At 39.5% G+C, this 25,340-nt stretch overlaps 1 protein-coding gene across 4 annotated transcripts in view; it reads left to right on the top strand.

Moving 5' to 3' along the window:
- The window catches only part of LOC139758121 (inverted formin-2-like), a 70,539-nt gene that overhangs the window by 33,038 nt on the left and 12,161 nt on the right, over positions 1-25,340 (top strand). For all 4 annotated transcript variants that reach the window (XM_071679242.1, XM_071679240.1, XM_071679241.1 and 1 more), the window contains exons 4-13: positions 2,688-2,783; positions 2,889-3,102; positions 4,497-4,612; positions 6,293-6,452; positions 6,999-7,171; positions 8,835-8,914; positions 11,667-13,242; positions 21,026-21,142; positions 23,583-23,723; positions 24,196-24,374. In XM_071679242.1, coding sequence (XP_071535343.1) covers positions 2,688-2,783; positions 2,889-3,102; positions 4,497-4,612; positions 6,293-6,452; positions 6,999-7,171; positions 8,835-8,914; positions 11,667-13,242; positions 21,026-21,142; positions 23,583-23,723; positions 24,196-24,374 — 2,852 coding nt within the window. The remainder of the gene's footprint in view (positions 1-2,687; positions 2,784-2,888; positions 3,103-4,496; positions 4,613-6,292; positions 6,453-6,998; positions 7,172-8,834; positions 8,915-11,666; positions 13,243-21,025; positions 21,143-23,582; positions 23,724-24,195; positions 24,375-25,340) is intronic.

The following is a 25,340-nucleotide window of genomic DNA, read 5'->3' as shown; positions in this document are numbered from 1 at the left end:
ATGAAAAATATAAGAAATAATTTAGAAAACTGAAACTTCTAGCTTGAAATGAAATGAAAAATGAATGTCACATAATGGTTCAACCTCTGGCTATGGAAAAGGGAAATGTATAATTTATTTACACAAACGTCAATAGTAGTTTTCATCAATTTAACCACTGTATCATACTGAATGGTCCACTTCTCTTATCATGAAACTGGAATATTGGCTTATGATGTTTCTCAATTGTCTTCATTACACAAAGTACAACCATATCTTGGATACATGAGGGTAGGTAGTTGGTCATTTGCCATAATAAAGCCTTGACTGACCAAAAATTTATTATTATTATTATTATTATTATTACAGTTTTTTATATTAGCTGAGATGGCAAGGGCTGCTGAAGGAAATGTGTTGAAGGAGAGAACTTTATCTCTGAGAGCAAAAATGGGTATGTTTGAAGCAATAGTAGTTCCAACAATGTTATATGGTTGCAAGTCATGGGCTATAGATAGGGTTGTATGGAGGAGGGTGGATGTGATGGAAATGAAATACACATGTGTACATGTACATATTCATGCTTGCCTTCATCCATTCCTGTCACTACCCTGCCACACAGGAAATAGCATCGCTACCCCAGCTTCAGTGAGGTAGCACCAGGAAACAAACAAAAAAGGCCTCATTAGTTCACACTCAGTCTCTAGCTGTTATGTGTAAAGCACTGAAACCATAGTTTCCTATCCACATTCAGACCTCACAGACCTTTCCATAGTTTATCCCAGATGCTTCACATGCCCTGGTTCAGTCCATTGACAGCATGTCGACCTCAGTATACCGCATTGTTCCAATTCAATCTATTCCTTGCATGCCTCTCACCCTTCTGTATGTTCAGGCCCCCATCACAAAAAATCTTTTTCACTCCATCCTTCCACCTCCAGTTTGGTCTAACACTTTTCCTTCCTTGTTCCCTTCACCTCTGACACATATATCCTCTTTGTCAGTCTTTCCTCACTCATTCTCTCCATGTGTCCAAACCATTTCAACACACCCTCTTCTGCTCTCAACCACTTTTTTTTATTTCCACACATCTTTTATCCTTTCATTACTTACTCGATCAGACCACCTCACACCACATATTGTCCACAAGCATTTCATTTTCAACACATCCACCCTCCTCCATACAACTCTATCTATAGCCCATGCCTTGCAACCATATACCATTGTTGGAACTACTATTGCTTCAAACATACCTATTTTTGCTCTCTGAAGTAACGTTCTCTCCTTCTACACATTCTTTATTGCTCCCAGAACTTTTGCCCCCTCTCCCACCCTGTGCCTTACTTTCACTTCCATGGTTCCATCTGCTGCTAGTCCACTCCCATATATTTAAAACACTTCACTTCCTCCAATTTCTCTGCATTCAAACTTGCATCCCAATTAACTTGTCCCTCAACCCTACTGAACCTAATACCTTACTCTTATTCACATTTACTCTCAACTTTCTCCTTTCACACACTTTACCAAACTCAATCACCAACCTCTAAAGTTTCTCACTCAAATCAGCCACTAGAGCTGTATCATCAGTGAACAATGACTGACACTTTCCAGGCCCTCTCATTCCCAACAGACTGCATACTTGCCCCTTTCTCCAAAACTCTTGCATTTACCTCCCTAACCACCCCATCCATAAACAAATTAAACCACTATGGGGACATCACGCACACCCCTCTGCAAACTGACATTCACTGGGAATTAATCACCCTTCTCTCTTCCTAGTCGTACACATGACTTACATCTTTGAGCCATTTTATCGACCAACCCTTAGGAGTGGATGAACAGTTAGGATGACTGTGGACCAACTGCCATAACTAGGATTCGTACCTATGCACTCAACCCTTGGTGGCCCTAGAATGCATCACAATCAGGAATGCTAACTGCTACACCACAAGAGTAGTTAATGTTATCATTTGAATGCTCAGGATCTGAACAGTAGTGAGGGCAAAAGGTATGCACAAGATTGAGTGATTTGGAACAATATGGTATGGAGGTGACATGATGTCAGTTGACTGAGCTAGGGCATATGCTAGTCTCGAATTAGGATGCCCATTTATGATAAAAATTACATACTAGGTTTGGGGTAGAAATCATTTTACCTCCGTATTCCCTGTGTGTTGTAGAAGGTGACTGAAGGGCATGGGAGTAGGGGGACTGGAAACCCTTCTCTTCTTGTATTTCAATTTCTGAATGATGGAACAGATGAAGCCAAGTGGAGGGTGCTCATTCTCTTTAAAGGCTCAGGCTGGGGTGTCTCAATGTGTTTGGATGTAATCAAGATGAGAAGAAAGGAAAGATATGTTGTATGTTTAAGGAAACAAACCTGGATGTTCTGGCTCTAAGTGAAACAAAGCATAATGGTGAAGGGGAAGAATGGTTTGGAAATGTCTCGGAAGCAAAGTCAGGGGATGGTGAAAATCAGGGTTTGCCAGTTTTATTTAACTATCTCTGTTTTCTTCATTTTTACACCATCACAAATGGCTGTTAGATGCCATCATCACCTTAAGCTTAACTTGCAATAAAGTAGTGAATAATGAAAATTATTTATATCTATTTTATGTAGTTTCTTTTTATTGTAAATGGAAAAATTCCTATTGGTAAAACTATATCTGATTTTTTTGTTCTTGTCTTTCATGGCTTGTTTATTATTTTAGGGTAACTTAGCCAACTGGGACCCAGAGACCTGTGTAACACTGCTGCGTATGCCAAGTGTCTCTAACTACTCAGGTCTTAAGAAACTCATGGAAGTGGTAAGGAGCTGTCTGCTATTATTTTATGAGTTTGGATATCATATCTTGAAATGTAATAGTTATTCAGGTTGAGCATGTGTAATTATATGTTGATTTTCTTTTCAGGCAAGTAAAGAGTGGTTGGAAGACTTTTTGAATTTGGATGGTTTAGGAGTATTGTTCGAATCCTTGGAACGACTGAGTGACCGAGGTTTCAGCTCTATTGCTGATGCCTTGTTACAACTAGAATGTGTCCTTTGTGTTAAGGCAGTCATGAATTCTAAGACAGGATTAGAATACATCATTAACAATGATAGTTACACCCGGAAACTTGCCAGATGTAAGTGCCATGGATTGTAAGTAGATGCCCTTATACAGTACAATTAGAGTTGGGATAATATACAGTACTTTCATGTTTTTGCTACAGAGTTTTCATCATCATTATTTTACACTTTTTAAGTGTTTTGAAACATTGCTGGTGAGAAATCAGTAATGAATGAGAAATATACAGCCGGAAGGAGCAATTAATTATTATTCAGTTGAGCCTTCATCTCAAGGTATGTACAGTATTCAGGAGTCCACTGCAAATCTCATTTTAGTGATTGGGTTATGTTCATGGAAAACCTGTGATTGATCATTAAACCAGTAATTGAAGTGGTTTACATGAGGGGTTTACAGTCCAGAGCATATATTTTCCATATATAACTCTTCATGTTAGGAATTTATGTAAAACAGCTCTAGAATAACATATCATCTCCCTCATTATATAATTAAGGCAATATTTAATGAAAATCTTTCGGAAAATGTAATGATGAGGACATGAGCTGGTGGTGGAATGAGGGTTACTGGGAGAGAGAGGGAGGGACATAGGTGTTGTCTTCATCGCCCCATGAACTGTCTGATTCAGCATGTAGAGTTATAGCTTATTTTCTTTACTCTGTTAAGTACTTTTAACATTTTTGATGATATAATGAAATGGTCACAAGTTAAGGGCAGGAAATAGGTGAAGGTACAGAAAAATTGGTGAGTTAGAGCATTCACTGACTTTTTTTATACAGTGGGTGGAATATGAACTTTGAAATATTTTGCCACTGGTTTAGATATGAATTGAAAGGTACATTGCCAGGACATTATTTTGAAGTGCATGTATGAGAGAAAAATACCTTAGAATATCTTGATTTTGTTTTATTATTTTAAAAGTATATTCATTCCCTGGGGATAGGGGAGAAAGAATACTTCCCACGTATTCCCTGCGTGTCGTAGAAGGCGACTAAAAGGGAAGGGAGCGGGGGGCTAGAAATCCTCCCCTCTCTCTCTCTTTTTTTTTTTTTTTTTTTTTTTTTTTTTCCAAAGGAAGGAACAGAGAAGGGGGCTGGATGAGGATGTTTCCTCAGAGGCCCAGTCCTCTGTTCTTAACGCTACCTCGCTGATGCGGGAAATGGCGAATAGTATGAAAGAAAAAGAAAAGTATATTCTGTACACTAAATATTTTTTTTCAAATTTGTTGTAACTATGAGGTCTTACCTGTCCTTATCTGAGCTTGCATTTTGATATCCAACTGTCACAATTGCAAAATGGTTATATTTGAGCCATCACTGTATAGGGGTCTTTATCGCTGTGTTTGGATTTATGGTAAATTTGAATGTTATAGCGGGAAAAGTAAGAGTAAAATCTCTTATGAATTCATTTTATTATTATGTTACTAATTAGGTCACTGACCCTCTGTTCTTGCAGCTCTAGACTCTCATAACATGTTGGTGAAGAAACAGGTGTTTGAGTTGCTGTCAGCTCTTTGTGTATACTCTGAGGAGGGCCATGCTCTTGCTCTGGACTCCCTTAACAATTACAAAGTGAGTATAATTATTTGGTGTATGAATTGTCATCAAATTGGATGTAACTGTGCAACTGATTTGTAAGTACCATAAGATTGAAAGACCTTTCTTTTTCAAACTATTCGCCATTTCCCGTATTAGTGAGGTAGCGTTAAGAACAGAGGACTGGGCCTTTAAGGGTATATCCTCACCTGGCCCCCTTCTCTGTTCCTTCTTTTGGAAAATTAAAAAAAAAAGAAAAAGGGGAGGATTTCCAGCCCCCCCCGCTCCCTCCCCTCTTTGTCGCCTTCTACGACACGTAGGGAATACATGGGAAGTATTCTTTCTCCCCTATCCCCAGGGATAAAGATTGAAAGATATATAACAAAAACAGCCTCAATTTCAGTTGTTTTATTATTATAGAATTCTTTAGTTTTAATTAGAAGAATGTAATTACTGCATGTACAGTATATTATATATTTTTGTTTTGTGTGTCTTGCATGTATCCCTTGGGATAGGGGAGAAAGAATACTTTTTATGTATTCCCTGTGTGTTGTAGAAGGCGACTAAAAGGGGAGGGAGTGGGGGCTGGAAATCTTCCCCTCCTTTTTTTTTCTTCAAGAGAGGGAACAGAGAAGGGGGCCGAGTGACAATATTCCTTCTAAGGCTCAGTCGTCTGTTCTTATAGCTACCTCACTAACACGGAAAATGGCAAATAGTATGAAAAAAAATTTTTGCATGTACTTCTGGTATCAGTCTGTTAAGTTTCATCTCGTAACTACAGTTCTGAAAGTATTAATATTTACTGTCTTCATTCTGACTGGTGTTTTGGTGTTTTTAAATAATCTTATATGCTTTGGAATGCAGGTTCTATTACTTAGATATCATAGCACGTGACAGTGTTTTGTTAATTTCTCTGTTAGGAATATAGTTGGTGTTATCTATCTCTTTGAAGGGATGGTCACTACTATGACAAAGGTTAAACATTAAAGTAATTCATGTTACCTGGAAAGATACCATCCCAGAGTGAGTTGGAAATCCTGGAAAATATATTAAGTTTAACTTTGCTAAATTGTTCCTTATTTCTTTTATCTATCTATCTGTCTGTATCTCTGATGCCTGTTCCTTTCTGAAAATCCCTCTTTGGGGTGGCCATGGCATTAGTCTCCATAACTAGTGAACTCTAGTGTCGTTTCTTAGCCATTAGTTGTTCACCCTTAACATGTCACTGGTAGAGGGTAAGTCTAGTGCAGTGTTTGCAGATGCTCCTACCTAATGTTTGTGCTGACTGCTTCTACTTAATGCTTGTTCCTGCCTACTACTTCTACCTAATGTTTCTACATAATGCTCCTTCCTAAATGCTCCCACCTAGTGCTTCTCTCTATAGCTCCTACCATTTTGCCAAAAGGCAGGGCTAGCACATAACGTTCACCACAGGAAAATCTAGAGTTACAGAAGAATGAGCTGTGTTAGTTAAATGTTGTCAAGTGTTATGGGTGACAAAGAGAGACTGTATGATGATGGACATGTATCTTCTTAGAATCACCTACCCCACATTTTATCTCCATTTTTAAGTATCCCTTTTAAAGTCTCAATTTTATAATTTTCCCTTCTAGTCTCTCTTTTGTGATACCCACTGTTGTTTTCCTTACTTGTCTAACATAACATCTGACATATCTGATTCTTGATGTCAGTATCCTTTGTCCAACCTTTTGGAAGGTGTTCAAGAACAAGAGGTACCGTTTCATGCTGGTGGTGGAGGAGCTTCGAAGTACAGAAGTTGTGGACTATCAGACAACGTTGGTTGCTTTTGTTAACTGCCTTGTGCTTGGTGTCAGCCATCTGCAAACACGTGTCTCCCTCAGGAATGAGTTTATTGGTGAGTTTTGTTTTCATCTGATAGAATTCACCTAAGGGACATTTGGATGATATTTGATATGGGTTTTCTTGAGAAGCAGTCATTCTGCATTGAAGATGAAATCACAGAATAGATATTAAGTAATTATTTAATGCTTAGTGAGATCTGAAGAATTTGATCAATAAAAGTTAAAATTGAAAGATTCCCTGGAAACATAGGCTGTGAAAACTGCAGAAAGACATGCATAAGTTGGGTAGACATTAATTAAAAACCAGTTAGAGTAACATTTCACAACCTTAAGGAAAACTAGTAGTGTTCAGTATTCAAAATGATGGTTAAGTATTTACCAAAAATCACAGAGAGAATTCTTCTGATGAATATATGGGAGATTTGTTTGAAAGCATTTTGTTCTGTTCCACAGCAACTGCAAATCCAGGTATGATCATCATATATCTGAGATATGAATGTCAGAAAATGAGAAAAAATCAGCTTTGCTTTTATTTCTGTGATACTAGGGTGTCGAGTGTTGCTGGATATGAAATTGACCATGGTTTTATGGTTGACTAGGACTGGACTTCATGAAGGTACTAGAAGACCTACGAAATGTGGAAAATGACCAGCTGGACCTTCAGTTATTAGTGTTTGAGGAAAGCCAGGAGGAAGACTTAGAGCAGCTGTTTGGTGCTGATGGACAGCTCAACCTCAACCACTATGATGCCTTTAATGCACTCTTCAATAAGGTAATGCAGCATTCTGTTGTGAAAGGACAGTTAATTCAAACATACAGTAAGTATAATTTCTTGAAATGTACTGTCTGTCTTTTTACATATATTCTGTAGAAATACACAATGTTGACACAATCAAAATGAAAGTACTCCATTTGCCATCTAAGGCACATATCAGCAGATTTCTTGATCAAGAGATGTCTCTCACACATTCCTAAACTTTTTTGTACCAACTTACCCATGATCACCTTTTGTATCGGTTCCATTTCACATTGCTCAGACATTTGTTTGTCATTCCCCTCACATTTTTTTCTCATCACAAATCAGCACCTCAGATTTTCACTCAGTGTACCTTAGAACTGATGGGTGAAAAATTCTGAAATGAGTGTTGGTGGTAAGGATTGATTTTTTGTTGTTTAGTACTGCATCATCAAACTGACAGTCATATTTTGTTCCTATCTGTGAAAGTTTTGAGACTGCTTGGCATCAACTCAGCAGGTTTACATCTCCTGGACCCATATTCATCAAAGAGTGGGGTTGTGGAATAGGTTGGTTCCTTGAGCACTGCTGTTTCAGAAAGAAAAATTGTTTGATTGTTTTTTGAAAATGGTGACACCTGTGTAATGATTACTTGTAGATATTTCATTTCCGTGAGCCTGCAGTATTACCTTTTTCTGATAAACCATTTCACTTCTTCATAGCATCTGGATTTACAGTTTCATAACTTTGCGTATTATATTCATCCACATTTCTGGTTTACGTTGTAGTACCTCCAGTTGCTATTTCTTTTCATCTCTGTGACTCAATTCCCTAAAACCAATTACTATCATAGTTGAACCTCTTGTGGACCTTCCCCATTAGGTCATATGTTTCTTGAATTGTGGTGACCACATCTGAGATATATGTATTCATATTTAACTGTTATAAATTGTGGTTATTCCTGGGGTAGAGGAGAATGACTACTACCTACATATCTCCTGCATGTTTAGAAGGCAACAAAGAGGATTAGGAGCAGAGGGTTGGAAAATAGCCCATCGTGCTCTATTTCTATCCAAAAGAAGGGCCTGAGGAAGGAGCTTAGCTGGGATTTTTCCTTTGGTGCTCATTCGGTTGTTTGTGGAGGAGGTGTATAACCTGCATAGTATTGTTGGAACTATTAGGAGAAGGATAGCTAGAATACAAAATGATGAGAGATGAATGGTGTGAAGAAATCATTAGGGGACATATTGGTCAAAGTACTATAGGATATTGTGGCTATGTAGAATGTATAGCAGATAAGGTAAAAAGGTATATAGTATTACTTCAGAAGGTACAAGGAGGATAGGTAGATTGTAAAGGTAATGGACTGCAGTCAGGGGTACTTCAGACCCTTAGATAAGTGATGGAGGATCAGATGGTAGTGTGAATGAAAAAGCTGGTCACATTTCATGGATAACTAAGTGTGAAGACTGAAAAAATAAGAGGCAATGAGGTAAATGTGAAGGTATGTTTTTATGAGTTGAAGATGTGTACAAGTTATTTTCACATGCTCTATATACCTGATCCACCTGGTGAAATTGGAAATTAATTTGGTCTGAGTTAAGGAGATAGTTAGAAATAAGGCTAGAAATGTATAAATTTTAAGTGACACCCATGTTTTGACCATAACCACACATTTTACAGCTTTTTCGTCTTATAGGTTCGTGATACACCTCAGTCACTTCAACTGTTGGCTCTGATCAACAACCTCATCCAGCTTAACCCAGAAAATCCTGAAAGGTTGGTATAGTGCTCCATACCTGTGCTCCCCCTTCTCCAAAAAGTGGGTTGTGAAATTACTTATTTTGTACTGTATGGGGAGGGATTTCAACACCCATGGGGCCTCATCTCATGAACTTTCTTTACTGTCATACAGTGTTTTAAACTTTTGTATATTTTCAACAGTCACCTTCTTATAGCTTGGATTATTCCATTCATCCACAAGTTTTCTACAATAAAAGTACTGCTTTACTTATTTCCTAACAAGTTTCTGCTTAATCATTTGAAGGACTGTTCAGTCTGTCTTCAGACTGGTTTAGAAACTTAAAAATTATGATCTTTTCCCTTCCATTGTGGGGACAGATATGAAGACTTATGACTTTCTCGGTATCTCAGCTTTTGTAATTCAGGAATCATGTTTGTTGCCATTTGCTGGACCTTTTTTGTTAGGTCTTTGTGTTTTTTAAGTGCAGTGACCTAATATAAAAAGCATATCATAGTTTTACCCTAATGTGGATGTGAGCAGCTTGCTGAATATTTCTTTATCATTGTATGAATGTGTTTCAAATATTTGACGGTAAACAATTTCATTCTTTTACTACAGTTTTCTCAGAAGGTTGGTCTCTGGCAACAAATTAGGAATGATATTAGCTCCTACATTTTTCCACACATGTTCTTGCAGTTTATTTTCTTCATACTTAAATTTATAGTGAGGCCTTCTTTTATCATGTCCCATCCTCATTACACCAGTTTTTTCTTTCTTTTTTATTTTGGTTTACAGGAGGATTCCATTTCTAAACTCTTTCCATAAATCAATCCTTTGGAATTGACCCATATTTTACCATTGACTTCATTATGTGATTGGAGATGCTTTCCAACAGAATTACTTTCTGACAAGAAATGGAATGTAATCATATTTTTGTACCTTTCTGATAACATAGTGAATTGAAACAGAGAAATTTTGATAGTAGAGGAATGAAAAGTTGTATTTTTTAGAAACTGCTGATTCGCTTGTGAAGTGGCCGTGTGGCAAGGTTTTATGGAATGTAAGTCACATAGTGGGTGAAGAAGGGGCAGAATGCCTTTGTATTGTTCTGTACTCTTTACTACAATTCAGAACAATGCCTTAAGCAAAATTAATCTTGATATCATGGCTGTCACTGATGCTGGTTGCTGCACCATTACTAGTAACATGTACAGTACTCACTGGGACCAGGTGGCACACATTGTTTACCTTAATGGTCTGACTTGGGTAAAGCTAGTTTTAGTTTTTTTGTTTTTTTTCAATTTTTGTAAATTATATGGCATTTGAAGCTTGGATACTGTTGCTCAGTCACCTTGCAACAGAACTTGATTTTTCCCATATGTTTTGATTTTTTTATCAGAATTTTCTTTTGTATGTAGGATCACCTTCCCTGATTTCAGAGTAATGGAACTTCAAGTATTTAATGGTTTTCTGTAACTGAAGAAATAGGTTTACATGTTTTTGGGTTGATTTCATCTACCAAGTATCAGACTGGTGGACTGGTTGTTAGTTATGGGGTGGTGTTGATGGAAAGGCTATGGTGCTGTTGAACCGTAAGTACAGTATAGGTACAGTATATATGGTTAGAAGTAAATTAATCACAAATCATATTGCTTCCAAAGGTGACTATCCATTCACAGTATTTTGAGCCCCAAATGGTATGTTTAGTTATATGCTTGTATCCATGCAACTCACAAAACAGATGAGATTTTGAAATATATAAAGATCAACCCCCTCCAGTGGTCTCTTCACATAATGAAGAGATATACAGCACTGTAATTTTCATACATGGAGGATACTGTTTGTTACAGTTCTTAGTCAGTGTTTGAGAGGGTGGAAATTGTTATTAGATACAGTGATGAAGCACTTTGTTATGGCATGACCGGTCACTTTACCTTGCATCTGATAATGTGCACACAATTGTTGTCTTCACTAAAGCTTTTGTTGGTCGGCAAACTACTATCATTTCTCATTTTACCTTCAAAATGAGTTATGTGAAATGTAATACACCATTTAGTGGGTGATCTAGTGATGGACATACTACTATACCTCTAAACAAATGTAGACATTAAGCCTGATGGAGTTAGAATGTTGGGAGAAAATGCAGTGTTAGTGGATGAAGCATTTGAAATTGGTGTACATTCTGTTTATGATAAACACAAACAAAAGAATGAACTTATGAAGTTTCCAAGTGATTTTTGGGCATGCTTAGATGATTGTCAGAGAAATGCATCTTACTTCAGAATTGCTTTTTGTTGGCAAAGAAGCATACAGGTTGTATAAACAGTGTTACAGTTAAAGGTAAATTTTCTTAACCAAATGAAATCAAGGATCATGTGACCACACTTCTGGTTGCTTCAGATGTTACAAGCAACATCATGGCATAAAAGCCTTAGGAATATGCAGTGAGCAGGCATCCACCAAGAGTGCTGCAGCAGAACATATAATGAGGACTTTCACAAGGCCATTGATGAAGATAACCTCACCCTCAAACAAGTGCTTAGTTTTGATGAAATTAGGCGTTATGGGTGGTGTTTTCCACAGCTTAGTTGAAAATATACTTAGTTTTATACTTATTTGATTTTTTACAAGAATAGTTGACAGCAAAACTCAGTTTTTCTTACTTCACAAGAGCAAATAACAGCATAGTGTATACATTATATCTTAAATTTGTTATTGTATACATCCCTTCTGAAATATATTGTTGAATTATGTTTAGAACTTATGATGCTACATACTCTTTTCTAGTGATGCTGTGTGGGCGTTATTGGACCGTGTAGGTATTCGTGCTGTAGACGGCACCCTGACTACCACATGGGCTGAGAGTGTGACACCTTCCCAGGACTTCTCACGCAGTGTTGCCACCCAAACCTTTTCTCTTCGTGCATCACGCCTACCCATGTCTGTGGGAGGTACCCCTTCTATGCTTGACCATGAAGTAGCTGAAGGCTTTGAAGAGTGTCATCTTCCTTGCCTACCATCAATGTCAGAACACCCACCACCATCCCTACCCACCAACCACTGCTCCAGCACTCGCAAACAAACTGATGCCTTAGATAGCAAAGCCCAGGACACAAATGGTGGAGACAAAGTCAGTGATGGCACTCGAGGGGAAGTGTCATGTATCTGTCCAGAGACTGATAGTGTTAAAATTACCAAATCTACAGTGAATGCTTCTCCTGGTATTTTGAATGATAGTAAGGAAATGGATTTCCAAAGTGCACAGGCTGGTAGGCCAGGGTCTACCATACCACCACCTCCTCCCCTTCCTAGCCTTGGAATTGCCTCGTCTTCCCATACTTCTCTTCCAGGATATGGCATACCACCACCTCCACCACCACCACCACTCCCACTTGTAGGACATGGAGGAATTCTGCCACCACCACCACTACCACTTTTAGGGAATGGAGGGCCTCCACCACCACTTCCAGGATTTGGGGGGCCTCCTCCTCCTCCACCACCACCACCACCACCACCACCACTTCCAGGATTTGGGGGGCCTCCTCCTCCTCCTCCACCACCACCACCACCACCACCACCACTTCCAGGATTTGTGGGGCCTCCTCCTCCTCCTCCACCACCACCACCACCGCTTCCAGGATTTGGGGGACCTCGTCCTCCACCACCACCACCACTTCCAGGATTTGGAGGGCCTCCTCCTCCTCCACCACCACCACCTGGTGTTCCTGGCATTGGAGGGCCACCACTACCACCACCACCACCTCCACTTCCTGGCCTTAGAGGACCTCCACCACCACCACCACCTCCAGGATTTAGAGGACCTCCACCACCACCACCACCTCCAGGATCTGGAGGACCTCCACCACCACCTCCATTTCCGGGATCTGGAGGGCCTCCACCTCCACCTGGTAGTGAAGTTCGTAATCCTTTTACTAGCACTATGTCTTTCCCTCCATATTCAACACCTCGGAATGTTCCAGCCTTCTACAATACACTACCACGACCCAGCATCAAAATGAAGCATCTAAATTGGAGTAAAGTAAACAAAAATACAATCAACAATTCTCTGTGGCAGGATGTGCTTAAAGATTTAAATGAATCCCCTCCAGCATCATTGAATTACATACAAATTGAAGAACTATTTTGCCAAGTAAGTAAAGTGGCAACAGCAAAAGCCACCAAGAAACAGTCTACAGAAGTGACCTTACTTGATCCAAAGAAATCTTTGAATGTTAATATATTTCTGAAACAGTTTAAGATATCTCATGCTGAGGTTGCTGCCCTTATCCATGACTGCAAGAGTTCAGATATTGGTACTGAAAGGCTTAGAGGCTTCCTTAGAATTCTACCTGAGGATGGAGAGGTGAGTGAAAATGTAACACACATTTTTATGGTATGAGGAAGGAGTTCTACACTCGTATGGCCCCATCTTTTGAACTTTATACCATCAAGTTGCCTTTTAAACCATTTAAACTGCCATCATTCTCTATTTCCCCAATTAGTTTATTCCAATCATCAGCTACCCTTATACTAATAAAGTACTTAACTGTCATCATTCACCATGAGAGTTTTTGATGTATTCTAACTGTCCACCTGTCTTACACTTATGCAGTATTTCTCTACATTCTTATTGACCAGATTCCTGCCTTGATTCTTGATGCCTCTTGATTTATTGTGCAATTAGTAATATGAAGACTTATCAGGTCCCCCTTTCTCTTGTCTCCTCCATTGTAGCTCAGCTCACTTAATTCAGGAACCATCTTAGTTATTCTTCTATGGGCCTTCTTAATCTGATCCTTATGCTTCTTTTGGTGGGTTGACCAGACTTGTGAGGCATATTTCAGTTTTGGTTTGATATATTTAGTGACTTGCTTACTAAGCATTTTCTTATCCACATAACTGAATGGGCATTACTGGACTCGGCCTACAAGTGGTTATGTTGTGAGTGAATTGTCACTTTCAGCAAGGTTGTATAGCCTACAAGTGGTTATGTCGTGAGTGAATTGTCACTTTCAGCAAGGTTGTATCATCATCAGTAGATTAGGAGTCCATCCTTAACCTGCTGTTGATTGTAGCTCAGAGATGAAACTGCTGTAGGCAAATGAAATGGATCTTGGGCTAAATAATGAAAAGAAAATTATACTTCAATTATATTTTGATATTTTCCAGTAGACAGTTTGTCTTTCACAATTCTCTTGATATACAGTTCTAGCAACAGATTAAACGTAGTCTACCCCTAGATCTCTTTCACACTGAGATTCTTGTAGTTTATTCCTCACTGGATGCTTTTGTAATTACAGTCTGTCAGTTACAATAAATGATATCCCACTTAAGAGAACTAGTCATGGACAGGAAACTAGAGTTACAATTCTTGTACACACACACACACACATATATATATATATATTTATATATTTTTTTTTTTTTTGCTTTGTCGCTGTCTCCCGCGTTTGCAAGGTAGCGCAAGGAAACAGACGAAAGAAATGGCCCAACCCACCCCCATACACATGTATATACATACGTCCACACACGCAAAATAAACATACCTACACAGCTTTCCATGGTTTACCCCAGACGCTTCACATGCCCTGATTCAATCCACTGACAGCACGTCAACCCCGGTATACCACATCGATCCAATTCACTCTATTCCTTGCCCCCCTTTCACCCTCCTGCATGTTCAGGCCCCGATCACACAAAAATTCTTTTACACTCCATCTTTCCACCTCCAATTTGGTCTCCCACTTCTCCTCGTTCCCTCCACCTCCGACACATATATCCTCTTGGTCAATCTTTCCTCACTCTTTCTCTCCATGTGCCCAAACCATTTCAAAACACCCTCTTCTGCTCTCTCAACCACGCTCTTTTTATTTCCACACATCTCTCTTACCCTTACGTTACTTACTCGATCAAACCACCTCACACCATACATTGTCCTCAAACATCTCATTTCCAGCACATCCATCCTCCTACGCACAACTCTATCCATAGCCCACGCCTCGCAACCATACAACATTGTTGGAACCACTATTCCTTCAAACATACCCATTTTTGCTTTCCGAGATAATGTTCTCGACTTCCACACATTCTTCAAGGCTCCCAGAATTTTCGCCCCCTCCCCCACCCTATGATCCACTTCCGCTTCCATGGTTCCATCCGCTGCCAGATCCACTCCCAGATATCTAAAACACTTCACTTCCTCCAGTTTTTCTCCATTCAAACTCACCTCCCAATTGACTTGACCCTCAACCCTACTGTACCTAATAACCTTGCTCTTATTCACATTTACTCTTAACTTTCTTCTTTCACACACTTTACCAAACTCAGTCACCAGCTTCTGCAGTTTCTCACATGAATCAGCCACCAGCGCTGTATCATCAGCGAACAGCAACTGACTCACTTCCCAAGCTCTCTCATCCCCAACAGACTTCATACTTGCCCCTCTTTCCAAATCTCTTGCATTCACCTCCCTAACAACCCCATCCATAAACAAATTAAACAACCATGGAGACATCACACACCCCTGCCGCAAACCTACATTCACTGAGAACCAATCACTTTCCTCTCTTCCTACACGTACACATGCCTTACATCCTCGATAAAAACTTTTCACTGCTTCTAACAACTTTCCTCCCACACCATATATTCTTAATACCTTCCACAGAGCATCTCTATCAACTCTATCATATGCCTTCTCCAGATCCATAAATGCTACATACAAATCCATTTGCTTTTCTAAGTATTTCTCACATACATTCTTCAAAGCAAACACCTGATTCACACATCCTCTACCACTTCTGAAACCACACTGCTCTTCCCCAATCTGATGCTCTGTACATGCCTTCACCCTCTCAATCAATACCCTCCCATATAATTTACCAGGAATACTCAACAAACTTATACCTCTGTAATTTGAGCACTCACTCTTATCCCCTTTGCCTTTGTACAATGGCACTATGCACGCATTCTGCCAATCCTCAGGCACCTCACCATGAGTCATACATACATTAAATAACCTTACCAACCAGTCAACAATACAGTCACCCCCTTTTTTTAATAAATTCCACTGCAATACCATCCATATATATTATCCTGGGGATGGGGGGGAGAAAGAATACTTCCCACATATTCCCTGCGAGTCGTAGAAAGCGACTAAAAGGGGAGGGAGTGGGGGTTTGGAAATCCTCCCCTCTCACTTTTTTTTTTTCTTTTTTAATTTTCCAAAAGAGGGAACAGAGAAGGGGGCCAGGTGAGGATATTCCCTCAAAGGCCCAGTCCTCTGTTCTAAACACTACCTCGCTAATGCGGGAAATGGCGAATAATATGAAAGAAAAGAAAAGAAAAGAATATAAATGCTGTTTCCTGGTGCTACTTTGTTGTTGCGGGAAACAGTGATTAGGTGTAATAAGTAAAATAATAATAAAATGGGAAACAGACGGAGTCACGCGGGGAGTGCTCATCCTCCTCGTAGACTCACATTGGGGTGTCTAAATGTGTGTGGATGTAACCAAGATGTGAAAAAAGGAGAGATAGGTAGTATGTTTGAGGAAAGGAACCTGGATGTTTTGGTTCTGAGTGAAACGAAGCTCAAGGGTAAAGGGGAAGAGTGGTTTGGGAATGTCTTGGGAGTAAAGTCAGGGGTTAGTGAGAGGACAAGAGCAAGGGAAGGAGTAGCAGTACTCCTGAAACAGGAGTTGTGGGAGTATGTGATAGAATGTATGAAAGTAAATTTTCGATTAATATGGGTAAAACTGAAAGTTGATGGAGAGAGATGGGTGATTATTGGTGCATATGCACCTGGGCATGAGAAGAAAGATCATGAGAGGCAAGTGTTTTGGGAGCAGCTGAATGAGTGTGTTAGTGGTTTTGATGCACGAGACTGGGTTATAGTGATGGGTGATTTGAATGCAAAGGTGAGTAATGTGGCAGTTGAGGGAATAATTGGTATACATGGGGTGTACAGTGTTGTAAATGGAAATGGTGAAGAGCTTGTAGATTTATGTGCTGAAAAAGGACTGGTGATTGGGAATACCTGGTTTAAAAAGCGAGATATACATAAGTATACGTATGTAAGTAGGAGAGATGGCCAGAGAGCGTTATTGGATTATGTGTTAATTGACAGGCGCGCAAAAGCGAGACTTTTGGATGTTAATGTGCTGAGAGGTGCAACTGGAGGGATATCTGATCATTATCTTGTGGAGGCTAAGGTGAAGATTTGTATGGGTTTTCAGAAAAGAAGAGTGAATGTTGGGGTGAAGAGGGTGGTGAGAGTAAGTGAGCTTGGGAAGGAGACTTGTGTGAGGAAGTACCAGGAGAGACAGTACAGAATGGAAAAAGGTGAGAAAAATAACAATGGAAGTAAGGGGAGTGGGGGAGGAATGGGATGTATTTAGGGAATCAGTGATGGATTGCGCAAAAGATGCTTGTGGGTTGGGCCATTTCTTTCGTCTGTTTCCTTGCGCTACCTCACAAACATGGGAGACAGCGACAAAGCAAAATAAGATATAAATAAAATGATAATAATAAAATAATGTGCTGTGCTGTGTCAATGGATTGAACCCGGGCGTGTGAAGCGTCTGGGGTTAACCATGGAAAGTTTGGTGGGGCCTGGATGTGGAAAGGGAGCTGTGGTCTCAGTGCATTATACATGACAGCTAGAGACTGAGTGTGAACAAATGTGGCCTTTGTTGTCTTTTTCTAGCGCTACCTCGCGCACATGCAGGTGGAGGGGGTTGTTATTTCATGTGTGGCGGGATGGCGATTAGAATGAATAAAGGCAGACAGTATGAATTATGTACATGTGTATATATGTATATGTCTGTGTGTGTATATATATATGTATACGTTGAGATGTATAAGTATGTATATTTGCGTGTGTGGACGTGTGTATATATACATGTGTATGTGGGTAGGTTGGGCCATTCTTTTGTCTGTTTCCTTGCGCTGCCTTGGTAACGGGAGAGACAGCGACAAAGCAAAATGAAAATAATAAAAAGAAAATATATATGGTTGCAAGGCATGGGCTATAGATAAAGTTGTGCGGAGGAGGGTGGATGTGCTGGAAGTGAGATGTTTGAGGACAATATGTGCTGTGAGGTGGTTTGATCGAGTAAATAATGAAAGGGTAAGAGATATGTTTGGTAATAAAAAGAGTGTGGTTGAGAGAGCAGAAGAGGGTGTTTTGAAATGGTTTGGTCACATGGAGAGAATGAGTGAGGAAAGATTGACAAAGAGGATATATGTGTCAGAGGTGGAGGGAACAAGGAGAAGTGGGAGACCAAATTGGAGGTGGGAAGATGGAGTGAAAAAGATTTTGAGTGATCGGGGCCTGAACATGCAGGAGGGTGAAAGGCATGCAAGGAATAGAGTGAATTGGAACGACGTGGTATACCGGGGTCGATGTGCTGTCAATGGATTGAACCAGGGCATGTGAAATGTCTGGGGTAAACCATGGAAAGTTTTGTGGGGCCTGGATGTGAAAAGGGAGCTGTGGTTTCGGTGCATTATACATGACAGCTAGAGGCTGAGTGTGAACGAATGTGGACTTTGTTGTCTTTTCCTAGCGCTACCTCATGCACATGCGGGGGGAGGGGGTTGTCATTTGATATGTGGCGGGGTGGCGATGGGAATGAATAAGGGCAGACAGCATGAATTATGTACATGTGTATATATGTATATGTCTGTATGTGTATATATATGTATACATTGAGATGTATATGGGCCATTCTTTCGTCTGTTTCCTTGCGCTACCTCGCTAACGCGGGAGACAGTGACAAAGTATAATAAATGTAAGGCATGTGTACGTGTAGGAAGAGAGGAAAGTGATTGGTTCTCAGTGAATGTTGGTTTGCAGCAGGGGTCTGTGATGTCTCCATGGTTGTTTAATTTGTTCATGGATGGTGTTGTTAGGAAGGTGAATGCACGAGTGTTGGAAAGAGGGGCAAGTATGCAGTCTGTTGTGGTTGAGAGAGCTTGGGAAGTGAGTCAGTTGTTGTTTTCTGATGATACAGTGCTGGAGGCTGATTCGGGTGAGAAACTGCAGAAGCTGGTGACTGAGTTTGGTAAAGTGTGTGAAAGAAGAAAGCTGAGAGTAAATGTGAATAAGAGCAAGGTTATCAGGTACAGTAGGGTTGAGGGACATGTCAATTGGGAGGTAAGTTTGAATGGAGAAAAACTGGAGGAAGTGAAGTGTTTTAGATATCTGGGATTGGATTTGGCAGCGGATGGAACCATGGAAGTGGAAGTGAATCATAGGGTGGGGGAGGGGGCGAAAGTTCTGGGAGCGTTGAAGATTTTGTGGAAGTCGAGAATGTTATCTTGGAAAGCAAAAATGGGTATGTTTGAAGGAATAGTGGTTCCAACAATGTTATATGGTTGCGAGGCGTGGGCTATAGATGGAGTTGTGCGGAGCAGGGTGGATGTGGTGGAAATGAGATGTTTGAGTAATGAAAGGGTAAGAGAGATGTATGGTAATAAAAAAGAGTGTGGTTGAGAGAGCAGAAGAGGGTGTATTGAAATGGTTTTGTCACATGGAGAGAATGAGTGAGGAAAGATTGACAAAGAGGATATATGTGTCAGATGTGGAGGGAACGAGGTGAAATGGGAGACCAAATTGGAGTTGGAAGGATGGAGTGAAAAAGATTTTGAGCCATCGGGTGAAAGGCGTGCAAGGAATAGAGTGAATTGGAACAATGTGGTATACTGGGGTCGACGTGCTGTCAGTGGATTGAACCAGGGCATGTGAGGTGTCTGGGGTAAACCTTGGAAAGTTTTGTAGGGCCTGGATGTGGAAAGGGAGCTGTGGTTTTGGTATATTACACATGACAGAGACTGAGTGTGAACGAGTGTGGCCTTTGTTGTCTTTTCTTAGCGCTTCCTCGCATGCATGCAGGGTGAGGGGGGTGCCATTTCATGTGTGGTGGGGTGACGATGAGAATGGATGAAGGCAGCATGTATGAATATGTACATATGTATATATTTATATGTCTGTGTATGTATATGTATGTATATGTTGAAATGTAAAGGTATGTATATGTGCATTTGTGGGCATTTATGTAGATACATGTGTATGTGGGTGGGTTTGGCCATTCTTTTGTCTGTTTCCATGCACTACCTCACTAATGCGGGAGACGGTGACAAAGTATAGTAATAAATAAAAATATATATATATATATATATATATATATATATATATATATATATATATATATATATGTGTGTGTGTGTGTGTGTGTGTGTAAATATTAACCATGAATAATGTTTTGCAATTTAGGGAATGTGGGTCATGAGGCAATCCACTCCAGTGTACCTCTCCCCATTAACTTCCCTCAAGCCTCTATAGTTGCAATTACGCATTGTCTTTAAGGCTACATCTCAGACACATATGCTTATTTTTATATATACTTAACTTTTACATGCATTTCTTCCATGAATAGTTATAAGTCACTGCTGAATTTGCATCAGAGACTTTCCCCATCACTCTTCCCTAACCCCCCTCTTCCTTCCATATGCATCTTTTCATGTTGACACTCAAAATTGTTTCTAGGGAATGTTGTTGCAAAGACCATTACTGTGTTTAAAATGGGCATGAAAGGCCCACCACATGAGTAGAAATAAGAGGAAATAAATATCAGTAATAAACACTTGTTCTGTTGTAGATAATTACTGCGTTTGTTCAATATATCAGTATTTTGTTGGAAAAATATTGTATTTTATTAACTCCATTCTTCAATTCCATAAGGTGATCAGCTACATACAGATCCTCACATCAATTATGCACTTCTGCAACTCGTGTACTGTGCATTGAATTGAAATGTAACCTGACCAATTAAAGTGCTACATATTTCTTCTGTCTGTACACAAAGATAATTATTCATGGTTATTATACAGACAAATGAAATTGTACCCAATATCTTTGTTCTGTATGATGTATGTGCATTGTAACTTTCCACAAAGTTTTATCATATTAATTGTTTTCCTCCAGTATATGAAAAATTAGAGTAGATAGACAACTTTGTAAAATTTGATTTAGATGTTATGTGGTGCATACTAAAATTGATTTGAGAAAACTAAATAGATTTCTTGACAGTTATGCTTCTGTTTTAATTGATATTTAAAGTTATCATGTGTCTTATACCTCTTTGCAGGTGTCGATGATCAAGGAATACCAAGGAGATGTAAACAAGCTTGGCAATGCTGAGTTGTTTTACAGTGAGCTCATTAAGGTTCCCAAATTTCAGGTCCGTATTGAGGGCATGATTCAGGTAAGTTATCAGTGGTTATATTCAGGTTAAATGCTTCAGTATTATATCGTATTTGAGTTAGTTTTGTGGACAAGTTTTTTTGAAGCTGTTGCCTATTTTTCAGTACCATTTAGGATGAGTTTATAAAGTTGATGGACTCTTGATACTTTTAAAGGAAATGAATATATCTGATATTAACAGCCATTTATCCATTGTTTATTTTGCTAGCAAATTTCACCATTTTGCCAAAGTAAGCTGCTTTCATGATGTAAGTGCTCTATACATTAAGGATGATGTGAAGGGAAAATAATGGAAATTTAAGAAATATTATGGAAAGATTTTTAATTTTATCAAAGTTTCATGTTACATGAAACCATGGAATGTAATGGTTCCTTTTTTTCGTTCTCACATTCGCATATTTCTTTATGCATGTGGTTACAGGGTATTCTCAGATTTTAATAACAAGTCACCTTGTCTCAGGACATTGCTTATACTGTAAGTGCGTTTGCATAACATCTACTTACATTTAGTACCTCCAGGCATTTATGGTATGCTGAATTCATTTTTAGACAGTATCTGAAAAAGGATTGGTAATTGGAAATACCTGGTTTAAAAAAAAAAGGTACACAAGTACAGATATAGTGAGTAAGTGGGGTTAAGGGTCAGTTGGCACACAGATGGATTATGTACTGATGAATATGCTGACAGGGGAATCAAGTGGGTTTTGTGATAATTTCTTGGTGGAAGTAAGTTTGAATATTTTTAGTGGTTTCAGGAAAAGGGAATGATATGGATGGGGAAGAAGATGGTGAAGTGAATGAGCTAGGAAAAAAAGGCTTGTATATGAAGATTCCAAGAGAGATTGAATGAAGATTGGTATCAGGTGAAAGTAAATGAAACAGGGGAATGGCAAGGAGTGGAATGTGTTTAGGGAAGCTGTGCTGATGAGTGTAAGTGAAGAGTGTAGACTGCCAAAGATGGGAGGTACACTTATGAGAGAGGTGTGATACTAAGAAGAATGTGTATGAGAGAGCTGAAGAGGGTTTGCTGAAATGGTGTCGGCATATGGAGAGCATGAGTGAAGAGAGGCTGACTACGAGGGTATTTGTGTTGGAAGAGGTGGGAATAAGAAGGGGAAACTGAGAACGAGTCGGATGGATAGAGTGAAAGTTGCTTTTGAGTGTTTAGGGCCTGAACATTTAGGAGGGTGTGAGGCATGCAAGGGATAGAGCGAATTGGAGCAATGTAGTATACATTACAAAGATAACATGCTGTATGTGGGCTGAACCACGTACATGATAGCCAGGGAGTGGATATGAGCAAATAAGGCCATTTCTTAATATATTTCTGGTGCATCTTTGTTATGTAGGAAGAGGTGATCAAGTATGAATGAAAGAAAAACTATGTATGTACTTGCTTCCCCCGCAGACTGCACATTTGCTTCTTTCTCCAAGACTCTCATATTTGCCTTTCTCACCACCCTATCCATGAACAGATTGAACAACCATTGTAACATTACACATTTATGCCGCAGACCAACCTTCATTTGGAACCATTCCTCTTTTCATGTTCATACTCAGCCTTACAGCCTTGATTAAAACTACTTACTGCTTCTAGCAGCTTTCCTCTCAAACCATATACTCTTAAGACCTTCCACAAAGCATCTCTATCAATCCTATCATATACCTTCTCTTGATCCATAGATGCCACATGCAAATCCATCTGTTTTTCTGAATATTCCTCACATATTCTTTAAAGCACACGCCTGATCCACACATCCTCTACTACTTCTGAAAACTTACTGCTCTTCCACACACATACATCATACATATACTTATATATACATACATACATTTATGTAAACACATATACAGATACATACACTATACACACACATTCATACTTGCGCACCTTCCTCCATTTGCGATGCCACCCTGCCCCATAGGAAACAGCACAAATGCATGAGACAAAAGAAAAAATGATAACATCTACAATTTCTCCTTCCCCACATCCAGTTGTTGTCCCCTACATCAGCAAAGTAGTGCCAGGAACAGATGAAGAAAGGCTACATCTTCTCACATCCATACATGAGCTGTCATGTGTATTGCACCAAAATCATAGCTCCACAGACCTTTTCTTAGTTTACCCCAGATGTTTCACATGTCCTGGCTCAGGGCACTGTGAGTGAAAAGTGAGCTTTAGCAAGGCTGTATCATGGGAATACAATCTTCTTCAAGAATGTTTCACTCCAAAGGAATTCACCTTTCTCAGTTTCTGGAAGTAGTGTATCCCTGGGTTGCAGGAGCCTCTTGCACAACGCTGAGACTTTTTCCTAGGTTGGCATTCTGAGGTAAATATAAATATCTGCCTGTATATCTAATCATAGTTTTCATGGAAATGTCCACAGCTTTAATAATCATGTAATTTCAGATATACTATTTTTATTTCTTTCCCCCATTAGATGGAAGAACTGTATCCAGCAGCAGACAGTCTTAAGCCACAGATCAAGATGCTCTTGACCACCTGTGATAAAATTCTTAACAGCGAGAGCATCAGGGATTTCTTTGCATACATCCTTACAGTTGGAAATTTCATCAACATGGTAAGTTTTGTTGGATAAATAAGTAAATAATGTTTACTGCTTGATTGTCAGACAAGTTTAGTTAACCATATCAAAGGTTGAAATGGAAATCCAAAAGTTTAAATATTAGAATGCAGTTCCAATTATTTTTTCATGAAATGCAGTATGTTATATTGTGTAAAATTGTTATAATGGAAAATCTGTCATGCTCCAGGGTGTCTAGTATGCTGTACCTTTGCCAACATAGTAAGTGGTCCTTGAATAGTAAGAAATTTTTCCAACAGGAATTCAACTTTGTTTTAAAAGATTATATCACCATGTTAATGGTTTCCACAGACGAAAGGAGAAAAGACACAGGATTAGGTTTTCATCAGTATTGTTGATTGGGGTAATTGATTTGGTTTATGATTTACCATTATGTAATGAGTAAGTGTTTAACTTTCATGACATACTTTTACCAAATGATTTAGGCTTCTTGTGACTTTCATTTTAGGGAAGTTATGCAGGCAATGCTCTGGGATTCCGCCTTAACACAGTATCCAAGTTGTGGGAAACACGAGCCAACAAGCCAGGGATGACATTGCTTCACTATCTTGTCCAGACTGTTGAAGATGAAAAGCTGGAAATATTGAACTTTGTTGAGGAGCTTGGTGATTTAAGCAAAACAGCTCGGTTAGTTTATTATCATTGTCATTAAATATTCTTAGTATATGAGACAACTGCTTTTGATTATTCATCTATCTGTCTGTATCTCATTCCATGTGGGAACTCCCTTAAGGGGATGGCCACCGCAAAAGAGTCTCCAAAACTGATGAACACCAGTGCTGCTTCTTATCCTTTAGTGTGTCACCCTTGACAGGCTACTGGCAGAGGGCAACTCTTGTTCAGTGACTTTAGATGCTCCAACCTGATGTTCCCACTGACTATTTCTGCCAAGTGTGTCTACCTAATGTTCCAACCTGCTTCATCTATCACTTTGTTCCCATGTACATGTTATGGATCTTTCATATGCTACCTCTCAGCTAATTCATAACTATCCCCAACGTACCACAAGTTAGACTCGCTGAAGTAATGTAAGTTGGTTGTGCACTAAAGTATATTGCTAAAAAAGTATGTAGGACCCATCATCTGTGTTCCAGAAAAGTTATCATATAATATCAAGATTTAAACCAGCCAGTGTGACATTAGTCAATCTTACAGTAAATTTTTTTTTTTTTTTTTTTCCACTGTCTCCCGTGTTTGCGAGGTAGCGCAAGGAAACAGACGAAAGAAATGGCCCAACCCACCCCCATACACATGTATATACATACACGTCCACACACGCAAATATACATACCTACACAGCTTTCCATGGTTTACTCCAGACGCTTCATATGCCCTGAATTCAATCCACTGACAGCACGTCAACCCCGGTATACCACATCCATCCAATTCACTCTATTCTTTGCCCTCCTTTCACCCTCCTGCATGTTCAGGCCCCGATCACACAAAATCTTTTTCACTCCATCTTTCCACCTCCAATTTGGTCTCCCACTTCTCCTCGTTCCCTCCACCTCCGACACATATATCCTCTTGGTCAATCTTTCCTCACTCATTCTCTCCATGTGCCCAAACCATTTCAAAACACCCTCTTCTGCT

Source organism: Panulirus ornatus, chromosome 29, assembly GCF_036320965.1.
Source record: "Panulirus ornatus isolate Po-2019 chromosome 29, ASM3632096v1, whole genome shotgun sequence".
In the NCBI taxonomy this organism is placed as follows: Eukaryota; Metazoa; Arthropoda; class Malacostraca; order Decapoda; family Palinuridae; genus Panulirus; species Panulirus ornatus.
Note: the sequence above shows the minus strand (reverse complement) of the source record. Positions and strands in the feature narration are given on the sequence as shown.